This window comes from Dermacentor variabilis, unplaced genomic scaffold, assembly GCF_050947875.1.
Source record: "Dermacentor variabilis isolate Ectoservices unplaced genomic scaffold, ASM5094787v1 scaffold_15, whole genome shotgun sequence".
NCBI lineage: Eukaryota > Metazoa > Arthropoda > Arachnida > Ixodida > Ixodidae > Dermacentor > Dermacentor variabilis.
Window position 1 is genome coordinate 8,120,065 of NW_027460313.1, and position 21,803 is coordinate 8,141,867.

At 45.2% G+C, this 21,803-nt stretch overlaps 1 protein-coding gene across 2 annotated transcripts in view; it reads right to left on the minus strand.

Moving 5' to 3' along the window:
- Window positions 1–3,141: 3,141 nt before the first annotated feature.
- Swt1 (Swt1 RNA endoribonuclease) overlaps window positions 3,142–21,803 on the minus strand; it is a 130,521-nt gene continuing 111,859 nt past the window's right edge. For both annotated transcript variants that reach the window (XM_075678032.1, XM_075678033.1), the window contains exons 15-18: window positions 20,984–21,115; window positions 19,662–19,761; window positions 18,725–18,798; window positions 3,142–3,494 (exon numbers count right to left, since the gene is read on the minus strand). In XM_075678032.1, the coding sequence (XP_075534147.1) occupies window positions 3,392–3,494; window positions 18,725–18,798; window positions 19,662–19,761; window positions 20,984–21,115 (409 nt within the window). In that variant the 3' untranslated portion in view covers window positions 3,142–3,391. The remainder of the gene's footprint in view (window positions 3,495–18,724; window positions 18,799–19,661; window positions 19,762–20,983; window positions 21,116–21,803) is intronic.

The following is a 21,803-nucleotide window of genomic DNA, read 5'->3' on the forward strand; positions in this document are numbered from 1 at the left end:
GGATTAGGGTTGAATAAGGTGGATTAAGGAAAATTGGGGTCGATTAAGATGGCTGAAGGATTGAGGTCGGTTAAGGTGGATTGTAATCTACCCTAATGCAACCATATAAAACACGGCAACCTAACCTCTGCTTTGGTGCTTGGAACTCCCTTCAGCGGCGTCATGTAACCCGGCCACCAGCGTAAAAAACGCAGCTTGAACTGGTGAGACTTGCACTTCCGAATAAACATTCTATGCTTTGCGTGATGTTGCAACAAGCTCATAGCACTCTCACGCACATGCAATGACGACTCAAACGAAAGAGACAATCAACCAAGTGCCGACGCTAAAGAAGACAACGTCGATGTACAGTCGGCCACAATATATTGCAAGGGGCGCGAGCGCGGGGCGAGAACGGCCCTCCGCGCCTTCTAGCGGCGCACCCTAGGCCTGTTGTAGAGACAGACGCCGGCGCGCATGCGCGTCCCTCTGCAAGGGTGCGTTTCCGCGCTTTCTGCTTGCGATAGCCGAGTGCAGCCGCGAGATGCCCCTCTTGCGATTGGCGCTGTGGTGGCTTCGACGGGCAAAATTTGGTTTATACAACGGAAATTAAGAGTTCATTATTTTCGTCTTGCCTGTCTTTTCTGCCCCGCTCTTTTGCGAGAGAACACCCCGTACGTAAAAAGAAAGAAAGAACGAAGATTGGCCACGAAAAGGCGCAACGCAGGAAAGAACCATGACGCGTTCGCGACCGGGCCCTATGCGTCCGCGCTCGTGACTCGACGAAAAGCGGCTGCTGCGGCGCGCGCCAGACCACGCTTCACATAGTTTTGCCCGTCGAATACGCCACAGAGCCAATCGCAAGAGGCGCACCTCGCGGCTACACTCGGATATCGCCGGCGCGCAAGGAGGAAGCGCGGAAACATGCGCGCAGGCGACGGTCTCGACACCGCTAGAAGGGGAGGAGGGCTGTTTCGACATTCGCCACGCGCTCGTACGCTGGCAGAGTGCACATACATGGTGGTTCAAATTATTAGATAAATGGTGATTATCTCTCTGTTCTTTTTTTCATGCTCATTATTCACTCATTTTTATATTCGTATCGTATTTCACGGAGACAGTGAAGTATATGGTGGAATGTGGTTAATCTTCGAGTATAATGGGGCTAATTACACCCTCACCGTTAACTTTACCCACGTTACGACTGATTCTCGCTCTTGTGGGCACCAGCAAGGCCGCCTTCCAGACACCGTTGCCTCGCACGAGCCCTGCTTAGTCCAAGCGAACTCGCTCCATTTCCTAAAGAGTGATCTACGGCCGCTTCGCCTCAACACGTTCGTATCTATGGCGGTGCACACTTTACAGGGGTACACTGCTATGTGGTTAATTTTTACTATATTGACGCTAATCAGGTCAGCCCTGTTAATATCACGTACTCCGCGTCTAGTTCTCTCCCGTGTCATCGAGACCTACATTTCTTTGCACCGCTTGCAACTCACTACGACGCTCTAAAGAAGCAAAAGGGCAGTTTTTTTTTTTCTGGAAGTGGTTTCGAGATAACCAGATACTCCAAACCCGTGTGAAGTCCTCTAGGATGACGGTATCTTCCACGAGATACCGCACTTTCGTCCTATATTTGGGACAACTTTCGTGGCGTTTTACATCGCTGGAAATAGCCAGACGGAATGGCTCCTGTACCGGATGATCATATTTAAGATTTACAGAAATCTTAAGAACCACCTGTGCCAGATAGCAGAAGTCTAGTCCTGGAGCTGGATTTTTCAGAGGCTGGAATTACGTGCACGAGAAATCGAAACATAATAGACAAATTTTAAAAATTCACGAATTAACTTTAATGCACACGTTGCACACTGCACACGTTGCAATTTACGAATTGTAGCCGGTCTGTTAGCAAGGTATATCCACTTAGAAATGAATTCCCAGACTGACACGTTTCGAGATATTGCCGAAGCGCGAGACAAATTACACGGGCGTTCCAGTTTTGTGCGTGAATGCATGAAATAGCGATTTGTAAAGTGCTCCCCCCCCCCCCCCCCAACGACAGTGCATATTTTTTACCGCTAGTTCGATGGCCTACGTGTAGAAACCCATGCCATCCTCAAAATTCTTACGAAGTGGCTATGCCTTACAAATTACCCGTCTACAATTCGTAAATTTCAATATGCGACAAATGAATCGGTGAATTTTCGCAAATTGTTTAAATTTCTCGTGCAAGCAATATGATCACCTCTGAATAACCCACCTCACAGCTGACTAGAAATATGCCATCTGCCACAAGCGATATTTAAAAATTACGTAACTGAAAAAAAATGATCACATCGCAGAAGTGTGCCTACATATACGAGAATGCATCACAGATACATGACGAGACGGAATTTCCGATAATTCTACAAACACTGCGTTTACTGAAGCTGCTGCTGAACGTGTCCACAACATACCAGCATAAGCCAACGTCCGCTACATTTCTCGCTCTTCACGCATAAGGTCGCGACTCGCTATTAGACGCGGTTTCATTGCAAAGCCGGCAGCAGTAACCATAACACTTGCCCAGGAAGAAAAATTCAAGGGCAATTTCGAATATTAAGTTTGCTTGGATTTTTAGCCCTAGAAAAACTTGTCAAGCCTCGAGCTTTTATTTTGCACAACTATATATTTTATTGAATGATATTGCAGGGCCTCCAACCACTTCGGATATCGAGTGGGCTCTGTGATAATCAAGCATAGTTGGAAGGTCACACACACAAAAAAAAAAACTTCGTGCCCTTCCACTCTGTGAAGGGTGTTCAGCGAAGCTGTGTATGTGGGCCCCTTTATGGCGAATTGCACCTCCGCCACGGGTCGGCCCGGCATTACACTATCTCCGGGATCGGCCCACGTATGGGGAGTTCTTATCACGCCAACGACAAAAATTTTCTTAGATGGTAGAGGTATACAGCTTCGGTGTAAAATTCAGATTCACTGGCCTTTTGTCATAACTGAAACGTACACTGCAGGCTCTGTAGTGGAGGGCAATGGCGTTGAGCATGGTGCGTGTGCACTTTTGCATTTTAAACCCATAACATACATAATAACGTAGACAGCAAATGCTGTCAACATGGGCTAACTTTGACACTACAGCTCTCGCAAAGAATCTGCACAGGCAACAGGAGGGTGACTGTTCTTTATTTGGCACACAAACACACACGAAAAAAAAAAAAAAAAGCACACTGAAGAAAATTTTTAAATCTCACAAGTTTGCCGGATTGACTTAAAAGACGAGGCACTTGGCCCACTGCAAACGCCGCTTGAGAAGGCACTTTATCTCCCGACAAAGGAACTGCTGGCTTCACAGGAACCTGGACTACTGCAAGCCAAAGCAGCAGCAGCACATGCACCATGTAGCCTTATGTAGTCAGGGGGAGGGTTTAAAGTTAGGAGACATGATGTTCAGTGCACACTGAGCCAGACTGTTGTGAAGTGTCACAATCTGTAGTTTGCCCACAGCCAGCAAGTTCCTGCATGGACAAAGACAAGAGCATTAGCCACCACAACCACAAATGAATACAAACATTTTTGCAGACACTTCAAAGAATGTAGTTTAGAGGTGACCTGACATCCCCAACTGGTGTCTGTGGTTATCAAGAAGGCATTATAATGATACCATGCACTGCACATTAACGTATGCAATACACCACCAAAATACTACAAAACCTGCATGCGTGGTTTTAACCAAGGGACACACAAGCAATGAGAAGGAAAAGAGATTGACAACAGATTGCATGAGCTTTGAGCAAGCGATGCAACCACCTTGTATGATCGACATTTCAGCACCAAAGTCATTTAGAGAGACCAAGCAGCTGTCTGCGAAACATTTTAATTTCTTTAATTTCTTCTGCAGCCTCTGGCCACTGTGACTGCAGGCACCAACTCAAGCTCTGCTTTCTCAATTCACACCTAATTTACAATGTCAGAAGTTGTCAAAAGGCAAAGGCTTCACAAACAGACTTCACAATGAAGCCTATCAAATACCGCTAACAAATATCACAGGTATAATTTATACCAATTTTCAGGCGCATTAACAGAGTAATCTCATACAGTAGTGAAGTTATGGCTTCTATTTGTGTTCACCATATTACGTTTCTGTCACAAGATGCAAAACACTGGCATTACATGCAGTGGCGTAGCTAGGTCGTCTGGCACCCGGGGCCCTTAGCTCTTCTGTCACCCCCCCTCCCCCCTGGGTGTAGTCGAGGAAGGCGAGGATATCGACAATTTTCGGGTGTCTTCAGACGTATATGACACCCCCCCCCCCTACTGGCCCCGTTCACCCGGGGCCCACGGCCCCCCGGCCCCCCCTGTTGCTACGCCACTGATTACATGCATATGCAAAATTTCATTAGTGCCTGTACATTGTGCACAGAATCAGCAGGCCTGCCTTTTGCTGCAAGACTGCTGTCACAGTTTGTGAATAAATCATTGCCTTTTACAGCATACACAGCGTCGACCAGTTGCATGAACAATGCAGTTTGTTTTCCTTCCCCAAAGTAGAGAACAGTTTCCTCTTCGCACATTGTTTGTGTCACTCTTTTTTAGTCATGGATATAGATTGCGTACATTTACCAAGAATTTGTGCTTGATAAATTGTAAGTTCCTACTTCTTGGCCCTTCAGTGCCCTAATATCCCCGACACATGGGAACACCAAAGTCTTGAAGCACACCCATTTCTGCACCCTTATCTTTAAATGCTGCTGACACATGGGGAAAATGATGGCATTGTTTTTTATAACAGAAATTGCACTGACTGTTTAATATCTCAGTCAAGTCAAATTTTAGAATGCAAGGACCTCAAAGGTCCCTGGCCAGGGCTGCGTGCCAAATGACCAACAGTGCAACAAACATTTCTAGAGCAAAAAACTATTGCTTGCCTCGCATTATGAACAAATTAAATGACAAACTAATTAATAGCTACATAAACTAATGGTTATTTCACTAGCTTTTAATTAGCATGAGCTGGTTTCTGTCAAGCATCTGAAGGGCCCACCACAAACCACAGGTCTGCTAGCTGCCGAGAGTGAATGCAATAAATAAACCCGAGTGGTCAGCCGTGATCATCTGAATTAAACTTTTAAAAAAAGTCGCAGTCTTGCGTTATGGATATTTCAGCACTAAATGCTGGTCTATTGCGACTGCTGCTAGAGCTCGTGATGCGACTGTCTTCTTAAAGTGGCCACTTTTTTTAACATACTATAAGAAATAAAAAATTAAATTATGGGGTTTTACGTGCCAAAACCACTTTCGTGGAGGATTCCGGAAATTTCGACCACCTGGGGTTCTTTAACGTGCGCCTAAATCTAAGCACACGGGTGTTTTCGCATTTCGCTCCCATCGAAATGCGGCCGCCGTGGCCGGGATATAAGAAAATAAACATGTTAGCCTGCAAGTTAAATATTATTGAACTGCATGCATAAGGGCATTTACAATCTCGTGCGAACAGCAGTGAAAAATCACTTGCTCTCTCCTTTGTAATGTCGTAATTCAACGTCATTGCAAGCAGCGGAGCCCACAACAGCTATGGGCCAATTCGTGACCCCGAGGCCATTCTCGGTAACACAATTAGTGCTTATTGGAGGTAAGTGAAAAACATATGTCCGCGATCTCAAAAATGCAGAAAAGCCATTTCATCTTTGCACTGCCGGTCTACCCACACGAGAGTTGTGCATAGCTGCACCTGCTACGTGCGCCTCCGAGATGAAAAGCACGGCATAGATATTGCAGATCCCACGCAGTGCCTCCACGAGCCATCTCGCCGCCTAGAGATTTAACCTTTGGGCGGAGCGAGTGGGGCATTGCTCCATTGTGCCTCCTTGCCACCTTACCCTCGGTAGCTTCCAGCACTAGTGTAAATAAAAGGAGAAAGCTGCTCATCGGTCTGATAGTAACTACCGTATTTACTCACATAACTTTGTCAAAAAATTGACGCAAATTCAGGGGTGCGATCATTACGTGGGTTAAATTTCCCACGAAAAGAAACATTTTTTCATCCCACATTTGCTGCGGGATGACAAGCAGGCAGCTGCCGCTGTCAGTGCAGGACACCAAAACAAAAATGGCGGTCGGCAGAGCAAGCCGAACGCGCCGAACACGATTATTTTTCTTCTCGTGAGTACATTACGCGCATTGAAATTGAAACATTTTCTTCCGTATCAGTAATGAATAATATCGTTAATATCGGCAAGTTTGCAACAATGACGTAGCCACGTCCACTTTGAGGGGACAGAAACGGAGACGGGGGCGCTTAGCTGCCAATGACATAGAAACACATGGCGGGCATGCTGCGGAAACTGCGGCATTTGTCTTCACTGCTATCCTAATATGGCACGTTTCTGCTAAGGGTGGGCGAATATCTTAGCTGCGTTACAAGCGTCGGCGTATGAATAGGGTACAGTTCTAACGTATCAGCGTAAACGTGGCCACTATTGTTGCCGCTCGTGATTTGTTGCGTGCAGAGTGCAGACGAGAAGAATCTAAAGGCGCCCTTTATGTTGTTGATCAAAACCATTATGAAGCTTACAAATAATAAAGCTGAGGCAAGTTTGGTTGTAGCTTTCTTTTATGGAAGTGCGGAAAGGAATGAAATGGGGGCATCTGCTTAAGAATGTTGGGTGCGTGCAGACCGCTTGGTATGTCTTCAAAAGTCGTTCGCGTAGCATTCGACAGATGGTAAGCGCAATCATTAGACTTGGCACACAACATATCGCTACAATAAGTTCAGGGTGTGATCATTACACGGGAAAGAAAAAAATTTGAATTTTGACAACCAAATTCAGGCGTGTGATCATTACGCGAGTAGAAACGGTATGCCCAAGTATGATTAGAAAAACTTGCAGCAGGAGATTCATGAGGCTACAATTTAATAGTGATGTCATTCTATGATTAGTTAGAAAAGTGTTTCAGGGTCCCTTTAATTCGTACCCAATGTTCTAGCAGAGAGTGTCAGAAGGTAAGCAGGTGCTTCACGGAGGTTTCACAACAAAGCAAGGCCTATAAAATTCTTCTAACAAGTCGCACAATTGGTGCTTTCTGGATGAATCCGCCGAGGCATGTCGAGAAGCAGCAAAATTTTCGCTTAATTTTTTTTTCATATTATGCCTTTGCCACAAGCCTTCTTGCAGTGCAGCTATTCAAATGATTGCCGAAACCCCAGCATTACACAAATGTGCACAACTTAAATAGCATCTACTCTTCACGAAACTAGCAGGCCTGCCTTTTGTAGCAAACTGCTACAGCTTAGCTTCAACCTGCTGCTATGAACAGCATGCAGTTCATTCCTTCATATTCCTTTGATATTAGCGTTTATTCCTTAAAAACTGCATCTGCATTATCCCCCTTACCGCTCCGTCATCGCATTGCCAGCCTATCGTTATTTCACACATTGTTTCATAGCCCTATGCGCATCACACCTTATATCGTTCCCCCGACACTCATATCTCGCCGCAGCAGCCATCAGCTACAGGTTGGCCGTCCACGCTCAAACACTGCCATGTTTTCAAATTCTTATTTTTCCTCGCACCGCTGCAGTCTGGAATGGCCTTCCTAACGACATTGCTGTCATCATGTGCCCAAAAAAACACACGGACAAGGAAGAGCACAAGACCAGCGCTGACTGCCAACATCTATAATGAAGCCTGTGCATATACGTAATCTATTCGCAACAGGCTGAAAGAGAGAAAGGAAGATAGGGAAGGAGAGTCATTGTCAATCAACTCCTGCTGTGCATGCGTCAAATGTAAAACTACACAAATATGAAATACACAATATGTACACAATCGAAACTGCTTAACTTCTAAGGAACTTAAGTTCCTTATCGCAAAGAGCTATAGAAGGGGCACTTACGCAAGTGGCTCCTAACTCGCAAATTGAAGGGACCTCAACGATCTCCCTGGACATCTGGCCGCTGTATCTTCTCAGCACACATGTGTGTTTTAGGCGGGGTGAACAGCCACACTTTTTTGCACATGGAACAGCTAGATTAGTACCAGTCTTAATCTTTACACAGTATGCATGCTCATGTAAACGTTAAGCGTCCCGTCTGCCCTATGTAAGTGCAGCCGCAAAAGGTGGGAATGGCATAAACTACATTAGTATTACTACTTTACTACATTATAAATCTACGGGCTTGGTGGTACGTCCCTTACTACACAGTCCAGGCATTTGCTGGCTATCATTGACTTTTTTGCACAACCTTCCAACTTGTGAAGAAGCCAAGACCATAGATTGTAATACTAGTGTAGTTTAGATTGTGTACATATTGTGTATTTTACATTTGTATAGTTTTATGTTTGACGTATGCACAGCAGGAGTTGATTGACAATGACTTGCCTTCCCCTTCTTTCTTTCTCTCTTTCAGCCCGTTGCGAATAGAGTACATATATGCGCGGGCTTCAATAAAGATGTTGGGAGTCAGCGCTGATCTTGTGCTCTTCCTTGTCCATGTGTTTTTTTTGGTGCTGTCTAAAATGAATGACCCATACCAACTAGCTCACACCCAAACCCTTCGAAGTAATTATCTTAGACCTGCCACAGCATTATGTGTGCAGAGCATTTGCTAAACGTCACTTTCATTGGAGCAAAATAATTTGGTTAAAAATCAATGGTCATGGTTGTTCGGTGTGTGTACAATCTTCCACTGGGTGCCCCATCTTTTCTGTCTGCGTACAGCTATGCGTCCACGCTACACATGCAACTGCCCACATGAAGAAAGAAAACTAGGCCAAATAAATCATTATACTCTAACGAAGTCAGAACTGGGCACAGCCAGAAAGAAGCAGCCAGAGGCCAATACAGATAACAACATATCGGATATAACAATGAGCCGTGGATGCACTGTTAACTTTTGTATATGCGCTATGACAAAGTAAACCTCTTACTACAATGCTCCCATGCTGCATTGTCAGTTATAATGAAATCTGGCTACGAACGATACGTGATGAATACGCGACTGCTGCATGTGCACGTATCCGATTCTGGCGTGCGTACGTAGGAGCCTTGCATGCTGCTCTCGTGGTTCTTGCTTGTTCAAGAGAGCACAAGACAAAAGTTTCCCAGAATGGCAGTATCGAAGGCGACTAGCGGAAGGCTGTACTTTCAATGGCCTACAATTTGGCTTTGCTGCGTGAAGTAATGCGCAGAAGCCATTCCCGGATCCTGCACGGTGGGAATGCATAGCAAAAATAGGAACTTTGTTTTTGAGGAAGTGCTTAGTGTGTGCTGTTTTCGCGAAAGGCTCGACTTGCTTTTGGCACAGTTCGTCGCAAATGACCGTGCCAGCTTCAGAAAGCAAGTACTTGGCTTTTATTTTGCTCTATATGATTTGTGTATTTCATCTGTATTGAAAGTAGAGTCTCTTAAAGGCCTAAATATAGTTCGACGAAGCGGGAACATGCCCACACATTATCTCACGTTAGCGAGATCAACAGCGTCTAGTGCAACCGAGGGTTCGACATACTGGCGGACGCGGCCAATGTGCTGGAAATGCCACCTAGGTGGACAGAACCAAGGTAATGTTTGACATCGCTTGGAGATACTTAGATTATTTTTTTCATTCTGCCTAATAATTAGTTATAATTATCTAAGCTCGTGAATACACACCAAGTTCCTCGAGTGGCCAGTCGCGCGTATTTGCAGGCTTCTTTCACGCTCGGAAAACACTTGTGCAGCATGTATTGAGCAACAAAGTTGTATCTGGAGTTTTTCATGTCACTCATGTCATCGCCACTTTTCATTTAATTATATATTTGAGAAGGTAAGTAATTAAAAGTAATTATCTATTAAGGCAGAATGAAAATAATCCGAGTATCTCCAAGCGACGGAAAACATTACCTTGGTTCTGTCCAGCTACTTGGCATTGGCATATTTTTAATGTTTGGCTGAAGTTAAACGGGACACCCTGCACAAGAGAAACTTTGCGAGGTAAACGTTCAAGACTGAATACTATATCAAATAACATAGCGTGTACCTATTAACTATCTTTCTTTCATATGTGAATTGAAACTCTTTTGGTAACGGATGTGAACAGTGAGATAAGTATCTAAGAGGCTTTGTAACGTCGCCTCCAACGTACATCACGAAGTATAGTAGTTACAGTAAAAGCTCATTCATTCGGAAATTCTGATAATTCGGACAGCTCTATTGGTCCCGGCCACAGTGCATGTTAGTCTATGGAACCAAACCTTCGTTAATTCGCCAGCATTCGGCCGCGCACCGCATAATTCGGACAAATGCTGACGGCTGCCGCTACATGAAAGTGTGGTAAAGCAGCACTGGCACCACTGGAGTGAAACTGAAACTCGAGTGGCATAGCCATCGTCATCAATTTGTGGGGGCGATCGCAGCGTCATCGAACTTCGGTGTGTTTTTTCTTCGCTCCACTGCGCGTTTGATGCTATTTTCTCTTGTGTTGTCTTGTCGGCATCATTTCTTCTTGTGGAGCTTTCTTTTTTCGTTGTGACAGTGTTTTGCATGCCACCACCATCGTGTGCTACAGTGATGGCAACATCTGCAAAGCGGCAGAAGTATGAAGCCAGGAACTTGGCGACTAAGGTGGAAATTTTGCAGGCTTTGAAGGACGGCGAATCGCGACAGCACGTTATGACCAAGTACAATGTGAAGCAGAGCACGTTGGGAACGTACGTGAAAAATGAACAGATTCTTCAAACCTTCGAAAGCAAGAAGTTTCATGCATCAAGAAAGTTGTTGTGAACCGCAGCTCCCAAAAGCACGAAGCATGCGTATCTGCCTTTGAACGGACCTCTCATCATGGCACAAGGCGAGAAGTACACTGCAATGATGAACACTGAATCGTTCAGAGCTTCAGAAGGGTGGTTTGGAGGTTTCGGGGAGACACGAACTTGTCTTCAGAAGTGTGTGCGGTGAAAAGGCCAGTGTTGACGAAAGAGTGACCACCCAGTGGAAAAATGTGAAGATGCTTGAGCACGTCGCCGCATATGAACCAAGTGACGTGTTCAATGCAGATGAAACTGCTATTTTTCAATGCTCTGCCTGACAAAACTTGACTTTCAAAGGGGACCCTGCATAGGTGGCAAGAAGTGCAAGCAAAGGATAACTGCTTCTTGCCGCCAATGTGACTGGCACGGAGCGCTTGCCACTTGTTATCGGGAAGGCGCATAAGCCACATTGTTTTAAGAACATCAAAAGCCTTCCTGTCGAGTACAGAGAGAACAGGAAGGCTTGGTTGACCTCGGACATTTCTCGAGGCTGGCTGCAGCAGTTAGACTGGCACTTCACGTCCGAGGACTGCAAGATAATTATGGTTGTTGACAACTGCAGTGCACATAACTGTACAGTCGAACTGAAGAGCATCAAGGTAGTTTTTTTTGGCGCCGAACACTACATGTGCCCTTCAGCCGATAGACTAGGGTATCAGTCACTACGTGAAGTCGAAGTACCGAAAGCACCTGCTACAGCGAATGATCTTATGCTCAGAAGTTGGAAAGCTGTATGAAGTGGACTGTATGAAGTGGTATGAAGAGTTAAGAAAAATTGTGATGTCAGCTGGAATCTGCGCGAAAAAGCAGACAACTATTGCAAAATACTTCAGTAAATAAAGGTATGCTTCTCCAACTTGATATTAATGTTTTTCCTGTTCATTCATTAATTCGGCATTCGGATAATTCGGACATTTTTCCCAGTCCCGTGAAATCTGAATCAACGAGCTTTCACTGTAGTGGCTATGACGCAAGTCCTAACACATTGCCTTCAAGCTTTTTCAGTGCGTCACGGCTCTGCCTAATCTCTGAACTCGTGCCGAGGAGACGCATTCTAGTTCATGGGTCACTTCTGACAAGTGGTAGTGGCTGTTTTTAAGCTTCCACTCTTACTTCAAATGGAAGATTTTACACGAAGGCTTCCCTACATGTACACTATCTTAAACTACACTTTTTACACTAGCAAAAATGAAGTTGCAGAAGCCTTTAATTGCAGTCAATGAAAAATTAGGTCGATCATATTAAGCTCCCTATTCAATTCCCAGCCTTAACCACACAAAGCTTAACAATTCTAAGGCAGCAGCACAGGGAAAATGACACAAGAAGCCTGAAACGGTATGGTGCTTGTGGAGTCTTATGTTTTTTGCTTTCTAGTTTTCCTTGCAGTGCTGCCTCAGTGTGTTGAACCAACTAGCCAATCAACTCCTGCCTAAGATTTCATTTGCGCTACACTGCTGGAACAGAAAAGGTTAACACGCTTTTCTACTCCAGCCATGGTTGTGCATGGCATGGCTGAGTGCTGCCGCACACACCTTGCAATTTGTAGTGGGTGCAAAGGTTAGGCAGCCCGAGAAAGTTGACGACTTCATGTCGTCGGCTATCTGTGGGTCGTGTGGGTCGGCTATGAAATAAAGAAACAATGAACTAATGGAAATGAAAGTGGATGAAAAAACAACTCGCCGCAGGTGGGGAACGATTCGACAACCTTCAGTGGGATCGTTTCCCACCTGCGGCGAGTTGTATTTTTCATCCACTTTTATTTCCATTATTTTTTCATTTCCTTATTTCGTTTATTAAGAACAAGTAATTTCCCCTATGCTGTCCTTGGTGTCAGTGTTTGTTGGCTTCTTATGATATGACTAATAAAAATCGGGCCCCTCGGGTAACCCCCTTCTCATTTAACACGAAGGCATGCATGACGCAATACATCTTCGAACAGATCCTTCGATAACTCGATGGACGACTGGGGTGCAAAGGGCATGAAGGTGTTTTTTGTAGGCAACTGCTCAGCTCATCCAAAATACATGTCGTTCCTCCATAATCCATAAACATGACAAGCCAGTTGCAACCACTGGATGCGGGTGTTATAATGTACACATCTATAGGAAGAGCATAGTGCATCACTTGCTCCCGTGTCCAGGGGCGAGGATCCTGGAAAGCTATCACTGTTGGATGCAATGCATTATCTGAACCAGTCGTGGGAGAGCGTAAACCGTGGAACGGTTTTCGGTGCAACCCAGCTGAAGTGCAGCCCCGCATTATCGACTACACGCTTGAAGACGAAATAGAAATAGAAGTTCTGTTGCACTGACACCAAAGGCGTGCTTGATTTTGTTACAGTAGACGACAGTATCTTGACATGCGAGCCAAAAAGCATGGCAGAGATTGTGGAGGAGATAAAAGTCAACAAAGCACAATTGCCAGAAAACAATGACAAGGACGATTGCTTGCATCTGCTGGTTACTTTTGTTGAAGCCCTCGCCGGACTAGATGCAGTGCGCAGGTTCTTTCGTGCCAAGGGCAACGGAAATGCAGAAAAAGGTCTGCAGTGTGTGGGAAAGGAACTTCTCGTTTTTAAAGGTCAGGTATTGCACCAGCAGAACATTACAGATATGTTTAGCAAGAAATAAATGCCCTCGCATCTCAAGTCTTCTTGTTCTGTTGCAATTCTTTCGATTTTTCCTGAATTTGGATCGTACGTTTTCCTGAATACAGTAAACTCCCACTTGTACGAACGTCGGTTTATCGAATATTTCAGAACAACAAACTTTTTAAGAATCCCCGGCAGTTTTATTAGATTCTATGCAAAAGTGTTTCACTTAAACGAACTCGCTCAGAGGACCAAGGCTTATTTTTATGATCACAACCGATGCCCGCCCTCATCAAACCGCCGCTCCAGCGGCAAGGTAAGGTCGCTTGCGCTACAGCGCCCCTGGGGCAAAGCGGCGGCGCGGAAAACGAATGGCAACGAGACATGGCCTCCGAGATCGCCCGCACAAAACGAGCAAGCATGTAATCTCGAAGGCCATGAACAAAGTAACGTCGCTGGCGCTTACAACACCGCCAGAGCAAAGCGGCGATCTGTCACACCACAAACCACGTGGTGTGTTTTTTTTCCGACCGGCTAGTCGTGGCATGGTCGTCGTCTTTCTTTCGAAAAAGAGACGATGAAGAGACAAAGAAGAGGCAACTGCCGAGCCAGTTTCAAGCCCTCTAGCTGAGGTTGTAGGGTACATTGGAAAGTTGAGAGACTGTGTCAACAGCAAGCTGTGCCAGAAGAAGTTTACAAAAACATTGACTCTTTGGACAGTTTTGTTACTTCCTGTGCTTTAAAAGTACAAGTGCAAAAGAAGATAACAGATATTTTTCTAAGTGAGAAAGGCAGCATTATAACTGTTATGAACCTTGTACTTGTTGATATGTACAAACTCCATTTCACACATTTCTAACACTGTGGATGCCATGTATTTTGCTCCATGAATTGCACTTCGAACTTTTGACTATGTATGCCATGTCTTATGTTGGTCTAGTGAATATTCAGTTTAGTGAACTTTCAGTTAAGTGAACTATTTCCTTCGGTCCCTTGAAGTTCACTCAATTGAGAGTTCAATGTAGTAGGTTTTTTTCTCATGTTCTTTTAGGATACCATAAAAGCCCGCATACATTATGAGGTTTTTTTTCCCCCCTATTATTAGCGGCCCAAATTTCCGCCTCGTACTATATGTGGATCCGAACAAAAACTTCGGTCAGAAAGGTGGGCTTGAAGTTTTGGTTTCATTATTCCTGCGTGGGTATGGCATCATTTATTGTGTGTGCACCTTGGCAGCACACATGCAAACTACACTTCGCGATGTGCATCTTTTTCATTCCGCAGTGAAGGATCAAGATGTCAGGCAACGGAAACAGTACTCTGCCGCTTTCAAGAGGAAAGTAATTTTAGCCGCACAGGACATCGGCAACAATGCGGTCGGGAGGCAGTTCGACGTCAACGAGGGAAGCATTCGCAGATGGCGACGACAGAAGGAAGCCCTATTCGCGTGAAGCGAAAGGCCAAGAAGCTTTCCCGGCCTGAAGAATGGGACATTCCTGGAAATCGAACTTGCCCTGGAGGAGTTCGTACGCCATCAGCGAGCTGCACATCTAGCTGTGAGCGTGGAGCTTACGCAGGCAACCGACCTCCGCCTTCAAAGCGAGCAAGCACTGCATTTATCTCTACATGTGCCGTGCTGGATTTTCCTTACGCCGCCGAACTTTGATTTCGCAAAAGCTGCCCGAATGGCTCAAAGAGCTGCTTGCAGCTTTCCAGCACCACATTATTTCGCTGTGCCAGTCGAAGAACTTCCAGTCAGAGCAATTCAGCAATGTTGACCAAACGGCGGTTTATCTGGACATGCCGTCGCCCCTTGCCGTACACGAAAGAGCTCTAAACAAGTTTATGTCCGGTCCACTGGCAACGAGAAGACGCGAGTTACCGTCATATTGTCGTGCGCGGCAGACGGCCGCAAGCTCCTGCCCCATGTCGTCTTCAAGCGCAAGACGGTGCCTAAAGGTGAGGAGCTGCCCAAAAATGTTGTGAGATGCCATGAGAAAGGTTGGATGAAAGAGGATTTTGTACTCGACTGGATGAAGTCAGTGTGGTGTAGGCGGCCCGGTGCACTGTTGTCGTTCCCGCCCATCCTCGTACTGGACGCGTTTCATTGCCATTTGGCTGACTCAGTGAAGAGGCTGTTGCGCGAATCCGGTACTGAACTCGTTATCCTGGGTGGGACGTCGTCTCAGCTGCAGCCTCTAGATATTTACGTGAACAAGCCATTCAAGGACTTGGTCAAGTGGTGCTACAAAGAGTGGATATGCTCAGGTGAGCTTGCATTGATGTCGACCGGGCGTCTGAAGCGGGCACCGTCAGCCACGCCATGCAAGTGGATCGTGGACGCATGGGCAAGCATACCAGAGGACCTTGTGCGTCGCGTTTTCAAGAAGTGCGGCACCTCGAACGCGCTCGATGGCGCACAGAGGATGAGTACCTCTGGGAAGGTATGTCTGACAAGGCACTATCCAAAAGAGTGCAGCGAGGAAGACAGTGACTGAAGTGTGGAATGCAATTCAAAGAAATGTTTTTGCTTGAGTTTTCCTCACTCATATTATACGCAGATAAGACTTTTTCCATTTCGCGTTCTGAAAATTTCCCATCATATTACATGCGGGTTCGTATTTTATGTGGGTTTTTACGGTACGCATCAACAAGGTTGTAGTGCGTGAGAAACACCAACGTCACGTCGACGAAATTCTACAGCAGACTTATGTAGGCTGCACATTCACACTAGTGAAACATGCTGTGCTGGCCCACTGGCAGGAGGCGGTATGACTAAAGCTGACAGCGAAGCCATGACTAGAGAACACTGGTGGCCGGCATGCGGTAAGAACAGCCTGTGCATTATCACAGTTGCTCGGGGCCCAATGGAAAGAAAGACCACGGTAATTCTAAACCTGTTATTAGCTGCTGCTTGCCATCAGTGCCAGCGTAAAGGCACCTGGAAGACTCAACAGGGCAAACACACAACTCTGCGCGACAGCAACTTTACTGCGACGTAAGAGCCGTGGCCGGGCATGACGCCTGGGAGAGTCCAAGTAAAGCAGGGGCAACCAGCACTTGGTTGGTTAGTGTCGCATTCGCATGCCTGTAGCTCACTTTTCTAGCTGTCTTTGGTTCCGCTGTGTGCAATGGGCTGCAAGTCAAGTTATACAGCTCCTGCGAGACAGTTTATCTGCTCAGAAAATGGCAACACTGATCACACCGATAAACTGACATGTCGACGAGCAGGATGGTCGAGGAAGAAGGCCCAACAATCTGGACGACAGGTCTAGCAATTCCGATGCAGAGCGAAGTGCAATAAAAGTGTTACGATTTGCAAATAGTGCACATGCATTTTTACTGCAAAGTTATCCAACGCATTCTTCAAATCATTACCGTGCTTAATGTATATTAGAATTTTGCCTGTTTCAAAAAAGTTCGCATAAAATTTAGCCCACATAATTTTTCAGGACAAGTGTGTTCATTACAGGAGTGTATAAGGTATAGAAACAAAATGAACCAAATAGTGCTGATACCTTGAGTGGAAAATTTCCACAGTTCAAATTTATTGGTAGGCTTCTAGAAAATTTTGAACTTTAAAATAAAAAATTAAGGCCAGCAAGTAAAGCATATAGCCCGCTAAGCATAGTTTTTTGTATTCCAGGATTGTGTAGGGGCAGAGGTAAGAACCACGTGGGTTAGTTCTGGTCATGTGGCCCAAACTGGTAGTGCCAGCCCATGCCTGAAGCACCGTCAGTGGGTGCTCGCCGAGAAGACTAATCAGAGAAGCAGAAGTTTTGCTTGAATTCATAGGAGAAAGCTCTGAAGAAAGAGTGGACCACTCAGTCAGTTAAGACAGTCTCCTAACAGTGAACAGTACTATTGTATTTACACAGGTAACGAATGCATTTCTCCACTGAAAAACGGAAGCAAAGTTGGGGGTGTGTTTATGCAGGGTAAATTTTATGGGAACTTTTACATAACAGCAAAAATTGAAAAGCAAGATGGTAATTTGAAAAATGCATTACATAGCTTATCCTTGTGGTAAAATTACACATGTACCATTTGCAAACCATAACAGCATTTCTATTGCATTTCACTCCGTACCGGAACCACCAAACCGTGATCTGCCGTGATCGCAAGCATCCTGTTGAAGTGCTGCTTTTTGGCCCCTGTTATTTTGAAGAGCACACTGTGTGTGCCTCTTTCCTCAACCATCCTGCTCAGTGGCATAGCAGTTTATTGGTGTAATCACAGTTTCCGTTTTGTGAGCAGATAAATTTCGTCTAGCAGAAGGCATACAAATTGACTTGGGCCGATCACACACAGCAAAACTAAACACAGGCAGCAAAACAAGCTACAGACATGCAAATTCGACAGAACACCAGACTATGCCGACCTAGTGTAGGCTGCCCCTTCACTTGGACGCTCCCATGAGCTGCGCTTCCACGCTCTCTCTCTCTCTTTCTCTCTCTCTCCTATTATGTCAGAGTATGAAGTCCGTAAACTGCAGAAAGTTGCTTTTGCAGAGAGCCAGTTGCTGTTTGTTTCTCTCTCTCGAGTATGAGAGGCACCTGTGTGCCGGCACTGGCGGCAACAGGCCGAGTGTTATTAAGTCGCTCTTTCCGTGAGGCCCCAACTGATCATGATGATGCATGGCATGTTATTACAGAATGCTTGCCACCAGTGTTATCTTGTCATTACTTTGCCATCAGCTTCTCAGTCATGAAACCAAGCACCCCTGCGGGTCTGCCACCACAGCTACTAGAGTGGATGTGCAGCCTACCTAAGTTACCTGTACCATTTCGCTTATGTGGGCTTGGCGTTTCTCACATGGCATCATTACTGAATATTTCCAACACAGCGACGGACATTGAAATTAAGTGCACTTGCTTTAAATACGTGTATGAATAAAAGGTTCTAGTCATTCCGAAAACTACAGCACAGCAGGCTAACTGACAAACTATCAATATGTTCATATCAGCAGACCTCTTCAGCTATTGAGTACAAGATCACACACACAGGCTAGAACAATGGCTGTAGTAGCCTTCTTAACCATTAGCGTTGTCATGAAATTCGAGAAACGAACACTGCAATGACACTTGCAGTTAAAGTAAACGAGCTTCCACAGCAAGATTATCAGCTGTGATTACTAACGAAGAGACCGTTAGACATCTGTGTACCAGCTGCATCGGTATCGTGTAGATACTATGTGGAGATTCTGCTGAATGGCAGTGTCTGACGAGATGTACACATGGGAAAAAGGGGCCGCAGCCGCATATTCCAATAATTTTTTGTCTGGAAATACTTCAGCCCAAACTTAGTCGTACACGCAAGAATACAGTCCACATAGAAAGCAGAGAAGGAAATATGATGCCACAAAGCTCACTTGTGACGAGGCTCCATCAGGAAGTCCAGCATTTCATCCAAGTCAACTCTCCAGGTTTTATCCGCTGGTATGCTCTGCAAAAAACGGGGGAAGAAAAAAGATGGCAAGATCCCATGCTGTTAACAATTAATCCTTCCAAGTTTGGCTCATGCAGCAGCTGTGCTTCAATGTTGTGACATTCATTAATATGGACAGTTTGAAATGACTGCACTCCTTGTTTATCTTGTCTTTACACCAACCCATTCAGAAAAAAAAAAAAAAACGCAAGGAATTTTGTGCATTATGATCGAAGTGTATGTGACAGATTTCATGCTGCGTCTGTGCTAAACAGCCTTTGTAGACACCTCACAAACAGTTTTGGCACTGACAGGCACGGACATAGAAAGGAGGGTACAGGACACACTACTCTGTGTCCTTTTACCCACCTTTTCAGGTCAGTGTGCCAGTGCAAAAACCATTTCGCAAGCCATAACCAACTCCCATCCTAATCGCCACCCTGACACCTAAAAGAAAGCAAACGGACTGAAAGTTCAACTCTGCGTGCACAGCTCTGCAGTGACCCCATGTAATGTACATTTTGCAGGACCGGGACAATGCAGAGTTGTCCGAGTGGTGCTCCACCTACGCTATCACGAACAACAGCCGGTCACAGAGGTGGACAATGTGAAGGAAATAAAACTCGAGAGAAAAAGATTCCTTACATTATGCCAGCCTGGATTTCCACAACACTGCCAGAAATTGGTGCACATATTCACAGGAGACAATTCCTCACCGATAGAAGCCCGAGTGGACTTGTGTGTTTACGCAAGACAAGGCTAGCCGACGAAAGCACAGAAACAGCACAAAAGAATGTGTGTAGACACCATACATAACATGCACCTTTGCACCATACAGCAAGGCAGAGTTGCAAACTAAAAGAGCGGAAGAAAGACCATACCTCATGACGAAGAGTCCTCAGAAGTTCAGCGAGAGCCACAATCAAAGCCTCCGCTAGACCGACAAGGTTCTCTCGACCTTTGTCAAGCTCGTTCAACAGGCTGCAGAGAGAATGGGCAACAGTAAAACACTCAGAAGCACTGGCATGACACAGCATCTAGTGCCATTGCACCTAAACCAGTGAAAAAGCTCTCTTTAAAGCTTCGAAGGCATTCCAAACGTACCTTCTAGAGACATGCAGAAAGCACTTGCTTCATCGTCATGTCTGCGATGCACATTTCCACATGATAACTGACCAAGATATTTCGCATATAAATGTATTTTCTGGCATAAGGTTACTGTTTGTAACCTAAGGAAACTACACTGTACAATGTTTGCGAAACATTCAAAAACCACCACAAGAGAAAGCTGCAGCAGAAATGATTGAAATCGAAATGTAAAGTCTACACGGCAGGAACAAGAATTGCTGAATATATAGAACCTATATCGTCAATCTAGATAAATAGCCCGAGAATGGTTTAATAAGCAGCAGCTGCAAGTGGAACAACCAGTGCGATACATTGTAGTACCTCAGTAGTAAACTGACACAGCACACGTTCAGGTTATGTGAAACACTCAAGGCCAGTACAATATGCATGCACCATTTTTACTGCTCAGAGCTTTTTACTGCACAAGCTCGCTACAAGACAGTTGCATGTTAGCAACCCTTGCTGATTTGTACAAATTTAACGCTTTCTGGTCCAAGGATTCCTGCAGGAATCTCAACACTTTGTGACAATATCTGACATGAAGAAAAACAAACGCCAAGACTAATTTTAAGCATCGGGAACACTAATCACCGTATTTACTTGCATAATGCTTGCACACACCCCCCTTAAAATTCCCATAGAAAGCTATTGATTATGTTTCACTGGCACTGCCCAAAAGGCCAGAAAATAGATTAAGAACCTTATACAATAGAGTCTGCATAATGAAAATGCAAGCCTTAGCCTCAGCAGGATAATAAGCTTCATGGTGCAACTATCGCTGGCCCATCAAAACCAGTGCCATGCAGTGCTCCTTCCCTGTGCTACTCTGTGCCTAATCACTGGACACAATGCCTTAATTCCTGTACTTCTGCTTGCACGGCACTGTATACCAAGCCTCTGTTCGATGGGTGGTCTGGCGCCCTAAATTTTTGACAAAACTGGTAGACAATGGATTACAGCAGGGGTTCCAAAACTTTCTGACCTTGGGGAACAGCACCTGCCTTCCCAGAGTGCGAATTCCTGCAGAACCCAGTTTTGGAGTGCCCAGATTAGACAATGGCATCGTAGCACTTACACAGTCATGTAATCTGTGACATGTACGACAAGTCGGTACACCTTGCGCACGACTGCACGGTCAATCTTGTATGCGGCCCGCATAATGTAGGGGAACTCGTGAGTCCTCTCAGTCTTGGAGCACAGAAATCCACTGCAAAATGAGCACACATTGCCTTTCAGCTTACAGGTACAAACTTGCACCACACACACACACACACACACACACACACACACACACACACACACACACACACACACACACACACACACACACACACACACACACACACACACACACACACACACACACACACACACACACAAGAAATGCTGAAACTCAAGGGTTAGAAAATTGGGATGCACATTTTTCAACATACATGATATTGTCCCACGTAACTTGAGCCAAACATTAAAAATAGGCAAATACCACGTAGCTGCACAGAACCAAGGTAGTGTGTTTGCCGTCGCTTGGAGATACTCAGATTTTTTTCATTCTGCCTAATTACATAATGTCTTAATCAACTTCTCAAATGCTATAATTGGATGAAAAGTATCAATGAGAAAATTGTACAGCGACATGAGAAACTCATGATACAGCTTTATATTGCTAGATACGCACTACATAAAAGTTTTTCCGAGTGTGTAAGAAGCCCACAAATACATGTAAAATAGCCGCATGACTGGCCATTCGAGGTACTTTGCGTGTATTCGCGGGCTTCTTTCACACCCGGAAAAACACTTATGTAGCACGTATTGAGCAACAGAAAGCTGTATTGCGAGTTTTTCATGTTGCCCTACAATTTTCCCAGTGACACTTTTCATCGAATTATAATATTTCA